Source organism: Urocitellus parryii, chromosome 9 (assembly GCF_045843805.1).
Source record: "Urocitellus parryii isolate mUroPar1 chromosome 9, mUroPar1.hap1, whole genome shotgun sequence".
NCBI lineage: Eukaryota > Metazoa > Chordata > Mammalia > Rodentia > Sciuridae > Urocitellus > Urocitellus parryii.
In genome coordinates, this window is record NC_135539.1 from 8,937,113 (window position 1) to 8,952,908 (window position 15,796).

At 51.2% G+C, this 15,796-nt stretch overlaps 1 protein-coding gene across 7 annotated transcripts in view; it reads left to right on the forward strand.

Annotated features, from left to right (window-relative positions):
* The window catches only part of Nprl3 (NPR3 like, GATOR1 complex subunit), a 34,959-nt gene that overhangs the window by 4,758 nt on the left and 14,405 nt on the right, over positions 1-15,796 (forward strand). For 3 of the 7 annotated variants that reach the window (XM_026385324.2, XM_026385329.2, XM_026385322.2), the window contains exons 3-7: positions 3,157-3,195; positions 6,534-6,663; positions 7,789-7,863; positions 12,299-12,452; positions 14,002-14,083. In XM_026385324.2, the coding sequence (XP_026241109.1) occupies positions 3,157-3,195; positions 6,534-6,663; positions 7,789-7,863; positions 12,299-12,452; positions 14,002-14,083 (480 nt within the window). Of the gene's footprint in view, positions 1-3,156; positions 3,196-5,281; positions 5,495-6,533; positions 6,664-7,788; positions 7,864-12,298; positions 12,453-14,001; positions 14,084-15,796 lie in introns of those variants that run through there. The other 4 variants (XM_026385325.2, XM_026385327.2, XM_026385323.2 and 1 more) reach the window with 2 other exon arrangements.

Genomic DNA, 15,796 nt, shown 5'->3' on the forward strand with positions numbered 1-15,796 from the left:
CCGAGAGTCTTTCACCCTCCATGAGGGTGTGGGGGCCTATGACATGACCTGAGCGTGAGCTTTGGAAGAGGGACTGGCCAGCTGGGGCTGCTGGGTAGTGGACTGTGGGCTCTCTAGGGAGCCTTCATGTGGAGGCCTGTGGTTGTCCTGCTCTTTAAGGTGATGGCCTGGAACAAACTCAGGTGTTACAGGCACATGGGAAGCTCTCACTCCTGCACACTCAATAGGTGCTTCTTGTGCACACTTCTCTCATGTTCTCCTCACAAACTTCACTGAGCACAAGGGTTGGTTTGAAGGTGCAGAGATCTTGGAACAGTCTGGGTGGAGGGATTTCCTCAGAAGATAGTACACCTAATTTCTGCAGTTAATTTTCAGAGACTTATAATAACCATAAAGATGTTTTCTAGGGAGTTCATTCAGTGTTTAACATAGTGAAAAGGGAAACCCCTGGAGCGGAATGCTTCTTTTCAGAAGATTCTTTATTAGCTTAAGAATTGCTTCATTTAGGTCTAGGGCTGTAACTCAGTGGTTGGGTCTTGCCTAGTGCACTTAAGACCTGGGGTTCCATCCCCAGTACTACCAGAGAGAAAAAGGAAGGGCTTTGCTTGGTGATGTAGCACATGCAGGTCTGCTGACCTCCTGTTCTCAGCATTAGGGTGAGTCCTTTGGGCACCCAGTCCCTGCTGCATGGTCTCCTCCAGAACCTGCCAGGCCCCTGCTCTTCCTTCCTATCATAGCTCAGCAGCTTCCTGAGGTGGCGTAGCAGTTCCACAAATCCACCCGCTGTCCTTGTCAACTGTCACTTGGAGTTGCTTTTCTCTCTGGGACCCTGGAATGCTCCTGCTTGTCAGTTTGCCAGATCGTGGCCTTAGGGGAGTGAGAGTACAGAAAGTGGTGCTCACCATCACAGCATGACCAGCACAGGCATTAAATGGAGATTTGCTGAAATTGAATAGAGTAAAAACTCCAGCTCCTCAGAAGCACTGGTGTTGTTTCAGGTGCTGGTTTTTCAGGTGTACCATCAGGATGGGCTTCAGGGGTAGGAGTTAACTATTACTCCTTTGTTTAAAACCCTCTATTGGAATTCAGTGGGAACTGAAGAAAATGGGGACCATCCTGTGTCTTGAGACTTGCAGTTAAAGGTCATAAAAGTGGCAGTGTTCCTGTGGACTGGGTGTCAGGGGCTGGGGTGCTCATGCTGCCGTGTTCCCTGGGGCCCCACACTGGTTGGGGAAGCCACTAGCCTGGTGTGGGCAGGTCCCCTCCTGAGGTGGTGTCTTCTGGCCCTCTGAGATTACGGCAGCACTCTGGCCACTCCCTCCTGGGGAGTCAGGGACTTGGAGGAGACTGGGCCTCTTGGTGTGAAATTTTCCTGGAAGCTGTGCTTTAGACACTGTCCAGAAGAACCGCCCCCCCGCCAGCTGTGGTGGGCTTCCATCAGTGCCTGTAGCTCACGGGTGCCTTCGGTGGGGTGCAGTCAGCTGGTACTTCTGCCTTCCTTGAGTCTGGCCCCACAGCAGCAAGTCCAGCCTTGGGTGCCATTGGGCTGTCACCAGGTAGCCCAGCTCCAGTACTCTCTGGCCTGTGGTATACCTGCTTTCACCTCAGGCACACCTGAAGCTCCACCAGGCTTTTGGTGGCTCTTGGTGGCTTTGCCCCACAGTGTGCTGAGGTGCTAGAAGAGAGCCACGTTCTCCCCCGTTCTGGCTACTTGTTTCACAGTAAAGGGCACCTGCTGGGGACAAGTTCAGGCTCCAAGTACCATTCCAACTTTGCACACTTGGGCACCTTCCTTAGGTTGAGTCTTTGTCTGTCTTCTGTAAGTTTCCTGCGGGTGGCTGGGCCCTGCTCTCCCCCACTGGTCTGGATGGCATGGGAGCATCCTGCCTTTGTCAGGAAGTGGAACCTTGCCCACACCCGAAGCCCTGTCTGCTTGCTGCTGTGCCTTTGGAGGTATAGGTAGCATTGCGACCTGTCTAGTTGCAGGAGGTCCATCTGAGTCAGACTGGATCTGGTAGGATTCTGGTTTTCTGGTCAGCCTTCAGAAGGTATCGTAACCTCTTGCACTGCGTAGCCCAATGAGCTAAGGTGTGGCTTCACTGTTGTGTTTCTTGGGTGGGTCCCTGGCAGTGTGGTGTGTGGCAGGGAGCACTGTGGGCATGGTGCCCTTCCACTCCCAGGTGTGAGTGTCTTCTATCTTTAGGATATTTGGAAAACAGCATGCCCCAGAATAAAAATCTCTGTCCAGGAACATAAATTCTTAAACTCTTTCTAGAAAGCTCAGGTTGGGTAGTGCAGAAGTTCCAGATATTTTCTGCACAAATGAACCTAACATGTCCGGCTGGCTCTCCAGGTGGAAGGAAGCTCAGGGAGCTGACATTCACCTAGTACTTCAATTTTCAGAAGGCTTTACCTAGGTGATTCCATTTTGTCCTCTACAGATAATTTCTTGTCATACAAAGGAGAAGTCCACTTTTGGAAAGATAAGATACTGTGCCCAGGTGTCTGGCTAATTCTTATGGCCCTGGTGTCTGATATACGTTTCCCAGTGTTGAGCTTCTTTTTAAAAAGCAACTCTTGGGCCGGGGATGTAGCTCAGTTGGTAAAGTACTTGCCCAGCAGGCATAAGGCCCTAGGTTTAACCCCTAGCACCACAAAAAAAAAAAAAAAAAAAAAAAGGCTAGTGACTCTTGCCTGGTGCAGTGGGCACCTGTGACCCAGCTGCTCGGGAAGCTGAGGCAGGAGGACTGCAAATACAAGGCCAGGCTGGGCACCTTAGCAAGACCCTGCCTCAAAGTTAACATAAAAGTGGCTGGGTGTGTATCTCAGTGGTAGGGTGCCCCTAGGTTCAATCCCCAGTACTGTACACACACAGAAAGAAAAAAAAAAGAAAGAAAGGAAGAGACTCCTGTTCCCCACAGCCTGCGCACACGTGTAAGAGTTTGAACTTCAGGGAGAATGCCCTGGGGTAAGTAGGAGTGCCTGTGTCCCCTTTCTTGTCTGGTAAGCTGCCTGGTCTTGACATTAGCAGTTAATGCTTATGGTGGTGCTTCTACTAGACTTTAATACTGTTTTTGTAAAAATAATCTTGTAACTTTTCATGGTTTTGTAAAGCAGTGCTTTTGTTTGGTCTTGATGGTCCTGTTCCCATTTCAGCGAGCCATGTCCTCCAACCGATGAGCAGTTGGTTGCAGGGTAAGACCGAGACCTCTCCACCATCTTTCTGTCTTGATTCTGGCTGCCCTCTCTTCTTGTAATTGTGCTTAATTCCTGTTTTCACTCAACATTGAAAAAAATCACTAACGAGGCACACAGGCCCTAGCTTGTCCTCCCACAAGAGCCCAGGCTTCCCCACTGTCCCTGCCCTTTCTCCACCCAGAGTTATTTAGCTCTTTAACATTGTCTGAGAGGCCAAGGCATGGTTGTGGCACCAGAGAGTCTTTTGGGACCAGGTGTGCCTTCAAACCTCTTCCTCCCTCAAGGAGGAGCCAGTAGTCCTGTGGAGGTGGTGGGTGAGCAGGAGTGGGGTTTCTCACCTCCCTGCCTATTGCCACACTGAGACCTGTGGCTGTGGCTTCTAATCTGTGGTTTTCAGGGCCCTTAATAGTGTCTCTACCAAAGTCTGGGTGTCAGGTGTGATGCTTGGGTTTCAATGTTATTGGCTGAGCCCCAAAGAGGCAAAGACGTTCCTGGGAGTGATCCTGAATTACTGCAGGAGGGCAGGGATGAGATGGGACGGCCCTGTGCCCCTGACAGTGCGTCCCTCCTGTGCCTTGGAGGTACTCTAGTGTCTGTGAACTCCCAGCAGGGAGGCAGGGAGCAGAGCTGAGATCCCTTCCAGGCTGCCTGCTCCTTTCTAGCCCAGTCAGAGAGCAAGCCCTTCTCCAGAATGTCTGGCAAGGAGAGAAAATCTGGCTTGTCATCTGGCTGGGCTGGTAGAGCTTCCTAAGCCTGCTTTTCTTGGGTTTCCAAGTTAGTCCAGAGGTCCTTAGTTTTTGTAACAATTTTTATTTATTTATTTGTTGGGTGGTGCTGGGAATTGAAACTAGGTCCTTGTGAATGCAAGGCAAGCACTCTATGAACTGAGCTATGTCCCCAGCCCCTAACAATAGTTTTAATGTATTACATTTACCAGCTTTTACAGGCAAGAATTTTGTAACTTTTGGAAGCAACAAGCAATTGTTGCCACTTGCTTGTGGCAACTGTGAGTTGTCCCCCAATCTCATTACACTGCTGTGTCTGTGCTCCTTGCACCAGGCCCTGTCTGAGGTATGAAGCCACACAGATTCTCATCTACATGGGTGCTAAGCTGTGGCAAGTGGGTTTCTGTGGGGGGCAAACTTGCTGAGATGAGCAGAGTGGCCAGCTGTCATCCTGTGGGCCATCTGAGGGGTCTCCCCAGACAGCCACTTAGGGCAGTGTGACTTTTAACTTAGGCTTCACAGGACTTTCCAGTTGGTACTCTCTGTGGACCCTGGCAGCCAGGATTTGGCTCTTGCAGATTTGGCTCTTGCAGGGCACTTGGGATTTGGGTTTTATAGACATGAGCTGAAATACTCCTGTTTGCCTGAGGATCCCAGGACCCATCATCACTCAGCCATGTAGCTTGCGTCCCTGGACTGGTACCTGAGGGCTAGGGCCCAGGCTGTGTGCCTGTAGCTCTTAATAACAGAGCAACAACTTTTAGTGGAGATTTTAGGCTATTGCAGGAAGAAGTGAGCTTTCTGGAGTGGCAGGGGTTGCTTTTCTGTCTGCTAGTCCCTAGTCCTTGGGTTACCACCCAGTGGAGGGTGTTTGTTCAGATGGGACATGATGTGCTGACACTGGGTCAGCTACTCAAGCAGGAGTGGTGTAGGGATTTCATCCTCTGAACCCTTCCACATCACTGTCCCTCAGACAGGAGCTACAGGGAAGAGTGAGTCTTTAAGGAAAACCTGTGATGCCTCTGGTTTGAGACATGCCTCTGCTGTGTCTGCTTTAGTTGCTCCAGAGAATAATGTTTCAATGAAGCAGAGACCAAGCATGCCAGTGCGGGTCCTGCATGTCCCAGGGTGTTTCTTTTCTCTTCTTTTCTTTTCCTTCCTTCCTTCCTTCCTTCCTTCCTTCCTTCCTTCCTTCCTTCCTTCCTTTTCTTTCTTTCTCCTTTTATTGAATTTGGGATTAAACCCAGGGGTGCTTAACCACTGAGCCACATCCCAGAGACAGGGTCTTCCTAAGTTGCTTAGGCTGGTTTTGAACTCATGAACCTTTTGCCTCAGCCTCAGCCACTGGGATTACAGTGTGCATCACCACGTCTGGGCCCCAGATGTTTCTAACAAGATCAGTCTGGGAACCTCGATACAGCCCTCTGGCCCGTGTTCTGTGTTGGTGTGCTCAGGGTGACCCAGGACTGCCACAGGGTCTTGCCAGTTCTGGAGGGAAGGCTGGAAACATCATGAGCCCTTTGGCTTGGCAGTGGAATGCCCCTGGCCCAGGAGACTGGGAGAACACACAGGTACTTGTCTTGCATGTCATCCTGGGTCAGTTGGCCACAGCAAGGCCCTTGGTCCAGGGTCTCCTGGAATCCATGGCCCCCAGATCTTTATCTGGAGCAACAGAGGGCTTACAACGATGGTCCCCACTCTGGGAGGGCATGACGAGGTACACACTGCAAGTCTGTCCAGTACCCTGTCAGGACTGTGGTGTTCCTTGCCCAGGGGCAGAACATGTTCTTGGGCAGCAGGAAAAGCCTTCCCTGAGACACCATGCCCTCTTTCTTGGACGTTAGAAGTGCTTTCCTTGGCGTGTAGAAGAGTGCAGGTGCTTTCTACTCTTGGGTGCAGTGGGAGCAATAGTCTAGTACACCAATTCCAGAGCAGAGGCCAGGCCCTGGGCTCTGAGATAAGCGGCAATGATGCACCCCAGGTGCCCCTCCCTGCAGACCATCTCCCTTATCCAAGTCCCCAGGCAGGAGGGGCCAGTTTGCCAGAAGGGAGACAAGGGTATAGGTGTGCCTTGCAATGGCTAAGCTCCCATGCCCTGGCTGTTCCCACCTCCCTGTGGCATCCCGGTGCTCCCGTGACAGGATGGGTTTGCACTGTCCTTCCCGAATGGAAGTGGGAAAGTCTGAGTTCAGGATCAGAGAAGTTGCACCACAAAGCACAGTTCCTGCTCCGTGTCAAGGGTGCAGGCCAGCAAGCCCAGTGGCTGCTGGGAGGGTCCCCTATTCCTGTGAGGCTTATTGAACTGTTCCTTAGGACAGTGCCAGCTCCAGCCGATCCTTCTCTTAAATGCAGACTGCAGCTGTTCCTCTCCTAATTTCATAGAGCATGTAGAGATGATAGCATGTGCCTCCAACCTCTGCTTCTCATGCCTTTTATCTGTGATTTTGGTGATTTTGCCTCCTTAACCTTGGGATTGCTACAAGAAAGCCACTGGGGCAGAGCAGCTCACATGACTGCCATTCACAAAGACCTCCCCTCTGGAGGTATAGGGCATGGTGTCATGATCCTTGGTTAACCTTATTTTCTGTTTTACCTTTTTTCATCTTTAAGGTTTTCAGATGTTATTTTGGCAACAATTTTGGCAACCAAATCTGAAATGTGTGGCCAAAAATTTGAACTGAAGATAGATAATGTGCGGTTTGTTGGGCACCCGACACTGCTGCAGCATGCTCTGGGGCAGGTATGTCCCTCCCTGGTCAGTTGTGATCCTTGTCAGGCAGGTAGGGCTCTCCCTAGGTAGGCCTGGCCCATCCTGGGCTCATGAGGCTCAGAATGGTGCTGACACTGGCTCTAGTGAGGGTGACTGTTAGGCAGCAGACCTGATCAGGCACTTGCCGTGAGTGTGCACCTCTGTAGACCCTGGGGGTCCAGCAGAGAAGTGAGGAGCCCTTGCCAGTGGTCTGTGCTTGGCTAGCAGGCACAAGGCACCTGGTGCTTCTGTCTCTGCCACTGTCTCCACTGCCCCATGCTGGCATCAAGCCCAGAGCATTGCACTCGGCCCCCAGCTCCCCTCTGTGGTCAGCTTCTGCTGTTCGCACTCTGGGTCTTTGTGGACGTGGCTTTCTTTGTTTACAGGTTACCTGTTTCTAGGGAATCCAAGAGAGTAATTTGACTAGTATCTGCCACCCCCTGAGCTTTCTAAAAATGGTGCAAGCATTTATTTATTTTTTTCTTTTTTTGTTTTTGATGGTCCTGGAGGTTGAACCCAGGAACTGCCTGTGGGTGGTGGGTGGGAGAGTTGGCAGCCAGCCTGTGGGAGTGACTGGCAGGGAGTCTGGGGCTTTGGCTCCCCCTTGTGGTGTCACTTGTGGTTGGCTTTGCAGAGTTCCTTCATGCCCTAGGAGTGCTTCTGCATTTGTGGATACAGAGCTGGGAACAGAGATGAGGACTGAGCTCTGGTATGAGGCCAGCTGCCGTGTCTCCTCTGAGCCTGTTCAGGCCTCTGCTGGTCCTGAGCATTGTCCTGTCCCTAAATGGGCCTGCGTACTTGTCATGCCTGGCAGAAGCAGCTGGGAAGGTCAGGTGGACCCTGGGGCTGGCAGCGGAATGGAAGTGGGAAAGTCTGAGTTCAGGATCAGAGAAGGTCTGGGCCCCCTACTTCCCAGGTCCCTCTGCATCCTGTCACTCTGCTTCCTTCTGTTGACCGCCCCACTCTTGTCACAGCTGTTTGTGCAGCAGGTGCTCCTCAGAAAGGAAGGCACCAGTCACTTCTCAAAGACCTGGGAGCTGTTTTCCTCTTCTGCTAGTCTCTGGGGTCTTTCCCATGCATGGCTCTCAATTTATTGCAATCATGCCTCTTTTGTAGGTCTCCAAAACAGATCCATCCCCGAAGAGGGAAGCGCCTACCATGATTCTTTTTAATGTGGTGTTCGCCCTGAGGGTGAGTGTTGGTGTAGGCAACCTGGGTGGGGAGGAGGGTAGAGCAGGAAGCAGCCCATTTCGGGTGAGTGTCATGACTGCTCAGACTGTGGTGGGCACTGCGCTCGCCTTCCCTGGCATGCAGGCAGAGTCTGCCTTGTTGTGTGGTCCTCTTTTTTCCCAATACAAAGGAGAATATTTACCATTTCTAAGGGTCCAGGTTAGTGGCATCAGAGGACCTGAATTCTTATCTGCCACTCAGCCTGCTCCTGGTCGCTGTCCAGATCCATATGCTTTTCACTCTCCAGAGAGAGACCCCTGTGTCCTTACCAGCTGTTGCCCCCTCCTCTGCTCTGTCCAGGGTAGTCAGGCTATGGTCTGCCTCTGTGGACTCACTGCTGAATTGCGTACAGAGGGATTCGTGCGTCTGGGGCCTGGCCTCTGGCCTTGGTCCACTTGGCAGGTTCTGTGGTGTGTGAGCCATGTTTCTTTGTGGCCATCACAAGTGACTTGTGCCTGTACCACACTTCACCCATTTCTGGGCACTAAAGGGTGTGGGGGTGTTTGGCTGCAATGAAGGATACTGCTGGGGGTGTTCCTGTTCACATTTTCTTTTTTCCTTTTTTTTTTTTTTTTGGTACCAGGGATTGAACTCAGGGTCACTTGACCACTAAGCCATTTCCCCAGTCCTATTTTTGTATTTTATTTGGAGACAGGGGTCTCACTGAGTTGCTTAGTGCCTTGCTTTTTTTTTTTTGTAGTTGTAGATGAACAGCATACATTTATTTTATTTGTTCTTTTTTTGTGTGTGTGATGCTGGGGATTGAACCCAGGGCCTTGTGCATGCAAGGCAAGCACTCTACCAACTGAGCTATATCCCCAGCCCTTATTTGTTCATTTTTATGTGGTGCTGAGGATCGAACTGAGTACTTCACATGTGCTGGGCAAATGCTCTGCCACTGAACTATATAGTCTCAGCTAGCCCTATCGTCTCGCTTTTTGCTGAGGCTAGCTTTGAAATTGTCTCAGCCTCCCAAGCTGCTGGGATTACAAGAGTGCGCCACTGCACCTGGCTCCTGTTCATATTTTCATGCCTCTTGGATACACATCTATGAGTGAAAGTTTTGGGTCCTCTGGTCCTTGTTGAGACTGAAGATCTTCTGAACTGTATGCTGTGGCGGCTGTACCATTTTACGTTCTCACCAGCAAGGTACAAGGGTTCTCACTTCTACACATTTTCACCAGCACTCTTTATTTTTCTTTTTTTCCCTTCCTTCCTTCCTTCCTTCCTTCCTTCCTTCCTTCCTTCCTTCCTTCCTTTTTAAATTAAAACTAATTGTTTTTTTCTTTTCCTTTTTCCTGGGTATTGAACCCAGGGCATTCTACACTGAGATACACCTCTGGCCCTTTTTATTTTTATTCATTAGGTACCAGGGATTGAACCCAAGAGCCCTTAACCATTGAGCCACATCCCCAGCCCTTTTTTAATATTTTATTTAGCAATAGAGTCTCAGTGATTTGCTTAGGGCCTCGCTAAGTTGATGAGACTGGCTTTTTTTTTTTTTTTTAAATATTTATTTTTCAGTTCTCGGCGGACACAACATCTTTGTTGGTATGTGGTGCTGGGGATCGAACCCGGGCCGCACGCATGCCAGGCGAGCGCGCTACCGCTGAGCCACATCTCCAGCCCGATGAGACTGGCTTTGAACTTGCCATCCTCCTACCTCTGGAGCTGCTGGGATTACAGGCGTGCACTACCATTCTCGTCCTATTTTTATTTTGAGACAGGGTCTTGCTAAGTTGCTGAGGCTGGCTTTGAACTTGTGATCCTCTTGCCTCAGCTTCCTGAGTAGCTGGAATCACAAGTGTGGCCATTGCACGTGGCTAAGCCTGATTGTTTCTTAAGGCAGTTACCAGTTCTTTCTGAGTTTGTTTTCACTAGTTAAGGAAATACCTTTGTATTAAACTTGTCAAAATGTAAGGGATTCAGCTGGGAGCGGTGGCACACACCTGTAATCCCAGTGGCTCCAGAAGATGAGGCAGGAGGATCGAGAGTTCAAGATGATAAGCAACTCAGAGAGACCTGTCTCTCAATGAAATACAAAAATAGGGCTGGGGATGTGGCTCTGTGGTTGAAAGCTCTAGGATTTAAAACCCGGTACAAAAAAGAAAAAAAAAAGTAAGGGATCCAAATAAATAGAAATGTACCCCTAGGCAAGGATTGGCTTCTTTATTCATTGTTTGGTCCTGGGGACTGAACCCAAGGGTGCTTTAGCACTGAGATCTATCCCTAGCCCTTGTCATTTTATTTTGAGACAGGTCTTCCTGAGGAGCCCAGGCTAGCCTTGGACTTATGATCCTCCTGCCACTCAGGGAGCACACTGGTTCACCTTGAGGAGTTTTAAAAACACTCCTAACATTCTGACAGCTTCGTGCACCTGTCCCGGAACCCATAGTCGCTGCCTTTGCACTTGGCTCCATCTGTTTCCTCCCCCTGTGTTTCACAGAAAGGTCCGACCTCATGATTGCTCATTCCTACACACTTGTGAAGGCCTCTCTACAATGTGTCCGCCCACCTTGTGCCGCAGCGCCTTTTTACTGTGTCTACTTTTCACATTGGTGTCTACTGGCACTTGGCATGCTGGGGCTCCCAAGCCAGACATGCTTTCCATTTGGTCTATGGCCCGGGCAAGCGTCTCTACCAGCTCCTCCCTTGGTCCAGCACAGGTTCCACATTTGGAGCTGGCTCCCTGTGCAGACCATCAGGCTTGCTCTCTGCCTCTTGTTTCCTGTAAATTGGAAGTTTGTTTTGGGAGCTGGGGTACTTTTGGGATGAGAAGCCTGTTGGTGGTACTGCCGTGAGCTGGGTAGTACTCTGAGAGCCTCGAGGCAGCCATGTGTCAGGTGGAGGGCTTCTCACGTGTCCCTGCACGGCTGGGCCCACATACGCCTCAGGTGCTCTCAAGACTGAGCAGACAGGACACCAGATGCCCGCAGTGCAGTCTAGGACCTCACCTGGGGCAGCACCTGGTCAGCACATCAGGGATCCTGGTGGGGAGGCCAGTGTGCCTTCTCTGGCAGCACTGGCAGCAGAGGGTTGAACTCTTGGGGTGATGGAAGGGAGTGTCGTATGTCTAGGATCATTCTCTATCCCCCTGCTTTGCTGGTGTATTTTTACACAGATTCTGAGTGTGTCTTTGTTTTGAGGTAATGGCCTATGCCCTGTAAATTGGCACTGCACATCAGGGATGCTGTTAACCCTTGAGAGAGAGGGCGGTGCTACCTCTCTGAGTCTGCCCAGATGCAGGCTGTGTGTGAACATGGATCTGCTGGGAGTCTAGAATTCTGCAGGTGAACCAAGTGCTAATGTCTAAGTAAGGTCCCCACACCCGAACCCAGCTCTGAACCCAGGGGTCTGATCCTGCCTGCTGGTAACAGGGATTTCTAATCAGTCCTGCGCCCTCTCTCCACTTCCCCAGGCTGACTCAGCATTGCTGTTGGTCTCCAGAACCACCAGGTCATGCTTGGCCCAGTTATCTGCCCTCTGGAGCTGCTCCACAGATCTCACAGCTGTGCACTCCACCCTGGTCCTGGGTGGATACATCTGCCTGGCCAGCTGTGGCCCCTGATAGCTTCCAGATGGGGTGGGGTCCACTTCTGTTCCTGAGAGCCTCCTCACCCTCCCTCCACCTAGTCAGTGTGGGTGCAGAAGGAGCCCTGGGCAGGGGCCTTGGCCTGGGGCCTGCTGGTCCTCTTGTTAGCTGGGGAGAGCTGCTCATGCTTGAGGACAGAAGAGTACCATGTGCCCTGTTGTAACGTAGCCAGGCGTGTCCAGCATACTCATCAGGACAGTGCTGAGTGTGGACACTTGCAGGGCTTTTCTTAGGGCAGGCTCTGTCTGAGTGCTTAATGTGTCTGATCCTCATTGAGGGAGGTGCCCTTGTTGTCCGACCACTCAGGGTTACACAGCAGGTGGGTGGGTGGAATCTGCCCTTAGCCACAGCCTGCTTTTGCTTACCATCCTGGCATGGTAAAATGTGTATGGAGCCCCCTCTGTGCAGCCATCATGCAGCCCTCCCAGGAGCAGGGAATGGGGGCTGCCAGCCAGTGCTTCTGGAGGGGCATAGGGAATTTCTGGCAATCATGGCTTCCAGAGGCACCTGGAGGAGAGGAATAGAGAAGGTTTCTTTCATGGTCTAAATTTTGGCTGTGCATGTTTTTGTTTTTCTTGGCACTGGTGATGGAACCCAGAGACATTTAACCACTGAGTTACACCCCATCCCTTTTTATTTTATTTTGAGACAGGGTCTTGCTGAGTTGCTGAGGCTGGCTTTGAACTTGGGATCCTTCTGCCTCAGCCTCCAGAGCTGGAAGGACAGGCAAGTGCTACTGTGCCTGGCCTGTTACTTCCTTTGCACCTGTGGCACATTTAGATCTATGTGGCTTCTCCCCTGCAGGCCAACGCTGACCCTTCTGTGATCAACTGTCTGCATACCCTGTCCCGGCGCATTGCTACGGTGCTGCAGCATGAGGAGCGCCGCTGCCAGTACCTCACTCGGGAGGCCAAGCTGATCCTGGCGCTGCAGGACGAGGTGTCCGCTGTGGCTGACGGTGAGCAGCAGTGAGAGTGGTTCTGGGCTGGCTGATGGCATCTTCTGATGTGGACAGCTCCAGGTTTCCCAACTAGCATCGTCAGAGCACTTGGGTGCTTGCAGTCTCCGGGCTTTCAGTGCACTGGGCATGGCTGAGGAAGTGCTCACAGCAGCCTTGTGCCGCAGGGACTGTCCCCTTTTTGTGGAGAGGCTGTATGAGCTTAACATTGGGCAGGTGAGCCCAGGGCACATGAAGACTCCCAAGGGACTCATTCAGATTAAGTCTGCTTTCTCAAATGGATGTGCCCAGACTGACTTCCCAACTGGAAGGATTCCCTTCCCCACATGCGGCAGCACCCTTCAGTTAGCACTGACACCTCTGCCTGGCCCTGCCCCTGTTAGAACCTTGGTCATGGGTGTGAGTTGGGGAGAGGCTGGCAGGAATGTCCAGTCTTAAGGTGAGTGGTTTCCATTCCCTGCCTTTAGCCAAACTGAAGGTGGGTTTAATTGAATTGTGCACTAACCAGTTATCAAAAAAAGTATTTGCAGGCTGAGTTTTGGCTTAGTGGTAGAGTGCTTTGCTTGGCATGCATGAGGCATTGGATTTGATCCTCAGCACTACATAAAAATAAGTTAAAGATATTGTGTCCACCTAAAACTAAAAAATAAATATTAAAAAAAATAGTATTTGCTGGCAGGCCACCATATAACTTTTGGTATACCCATAGTGCTAAGCCATGGGGTACATGATGATAAACTCCACTCCTTTCCTAAGGTCAGCAGCTCATTTGGAAGATGCAGGTGGAACAGAGCTGCAGTCAGGCTCAGCCTTGGTAGCTCTGAATAGAATTGGTGAATGTCATGCACAGACTGGCAGCAAGAGCGGCCCGGACTTTGGTGTAATTTCACTCCGTTTGAAAATTCACTGGCAAGGGCTGGGGATATAGCTCAGTTAGAGGAGTGCTTTCCTCACATGCACAAGGCCCTGGGTTCAATCCCCAGCACCCCCCTCGCCGACCATAAAAAAAAAAAAAGAAGAAGAAGAAGAAATACGAAAGAAAGAAAATTAGCTGTCAAAACTTGTGATGTAGCGTGGGGCACACTGGTGCACACTCATCATCTCAGTGACTTGGGAGATGGCAAGTTTGAGGCCAGGCTCAGCAACTTAGTGAGAGTCTGTCTCAGAATAAAACATAAGAAGCTGGGGGTATGGCTCAGTGGTTAAGCACCCCTAGGTTCAATTCCTGGTACCCAAAATAAGTAAGTAAGCTGCATCAGCATACATGTGTGAGAGGAGGGCCTGGAACACACCAGTCAGCAGGGCAGTGGCCTGACAGTGCAAGGCACAGACCTTTGGGACAGGGCAAAGGTTTTGGGCTAGTGTGTTCCATGAGAAGTGGTAGGACAAACAGCCCGTGTTCAGTTCACAGGACGCAGGTTGTGTGAGAAGCAGGGAGTTCCCAATGGGTGGTTTTAAGTGACTCAGTTGGAGTATCGGCTTCTGACCAGCCTGTGCATAGTTTCTTGCTGTGGAAGCTTTGAAATCTTCTTTGTTGTGATTGTTACAGCAAATGAAGGCCCACAGTCCCCGTTCCATCACATCCTGCCCAAGTGCAAGCTGGCAAGGGACCTCAAGGAGGCATATGACAGGTAGGCAGGTGGGCATGCTCTCTGGCTCTCCAGGGGCCTGGGGCTATCCGCATCTGGGTCCCTGATGCTGGACACTGTTCTGGTGTTTGGATGCTGGTGCTCCACTGAGATGGGGCAAGAGCACAAAGACTGTGGCTACTCTTATGAGAAGTGACCTTGGTAGCCATTTTCAAATGATAGCCCCTTTGCTAGGTAGCATGCGCCTAGTTGGAGCATTCACCTCTGGGCTCTCCTTAACACAGAAAACCAGCCAGAAGCTGTGTGTGAGAGCCTGGAGGTGCTCTTGCTGAGGGGGACAGTGGAATTCTGGTCCCACCTTGGTTGGTGGGTTCCACTTTTTTTCACCCGTGAAGAAACTGGCTCAGTGGACAGAGCTGGGTGGGGCTGGCTGTGCTATTTCCTGCTCTGGGAGTGTCTGTGGGCAGCAAACACTGGGGGGCATCAGGGAAACCCTGCACCATCTGATTACATTGGTGGCTGAGCACCAGCTCTATTAAATGTGGACCAGCATGACGTCCATTTCTTCTGCAAGGTCTTCTGTCTGACCACTGCTTCTGTGGCCCCGAGATATTCCCTGGCTCTGAAGCTGCAGCGAGAGGTGTATACCCAGCTGCCACCCCTCCTAGAGCTTTGCCTTCCTGCTCCTGCACCTGCAGCACCCATTCACATGCTGCCTTGTCACTGCAGGGCCCACACAGTGCCAGCACAGTGCCCGGCAGATGCTGCCTGGCACACCTTTCTGCGCAGCATGGGTGGGTCTGGTGCCTCTGCCTGCCCTGCAGTTGTGGCCTCCTCCTATCTCCTCATGATGAGCAGCTGTGGTTGATGTAGGGCCCTGTGTTCCCTCCCTCCCTTCCTTCCTTCCTTCCTTCCTTCCTCTTAACCACTTAGAAGGGGCACTTAGCCACTGGGCCACATCCCCAGCCCTTTTATATATATATATATTTTTTTTTTTTTTTTTTTAGAGACAGGGTCTCACTGAGTTGCTTAGGGCCTCACTAGGTTGCTGAGGCTGGCAATCCTCCTGCCTCAGCCTTCTGAGTTGCTGGGATTACAGGTGTGCACCACCACACCCGGCTCCCTGTATGCTTTACATGGCTGCTGTGACTCGTGCTGCCCAGTCATCTGTGGATGTCATTTTGTGCTTGTGCCTCATTGTCCCTGAGGTGGATCCTGGAAAGCATCACACATGGTTGATGCGTCTCCTCTGGGATGTGTGCTTGCTTGATTTGCACTTGCACCAGCGGCAGCGTGCCAGGCGCCTCTCCCTGGATTTGCCAGGGAGCTTGGTAAATTTTTCAGTTTAAATTATGGAGAGGTGGTGAGTCTTCTTGCATGTTTGAGTTGTCTCATTTTCATTTCTCTGAGTGCTATTTGGATCCCTCACCTGGTTGGTAAACGCAGGTTTCTTTAAGGGGGAAGCACCTGTGCTCTCTGTGACCTGTTGGACTTGCACTTATGTCACCTGGTAACCTCTGGGTGAGGGCCTCCATGTGTCAGAGGACTTCAAAGCATCTGCAAGCAGCCACTGCCACATCCTGACTAGAGCAGGACCTTTGAGGTTGCACAGGTGTTTTCTTTGTGGCAAGAGAATGGCTGCCCTCTGGTCTTGAGTTGGCTGAGCTGGAGATCCCTTCCTTGGAAGTTGGTGGCTTGTTCTGAGTGGGAATCTGCAACACCTCCAGCTTGAGACTGAAGCACAGGAAAACCTGT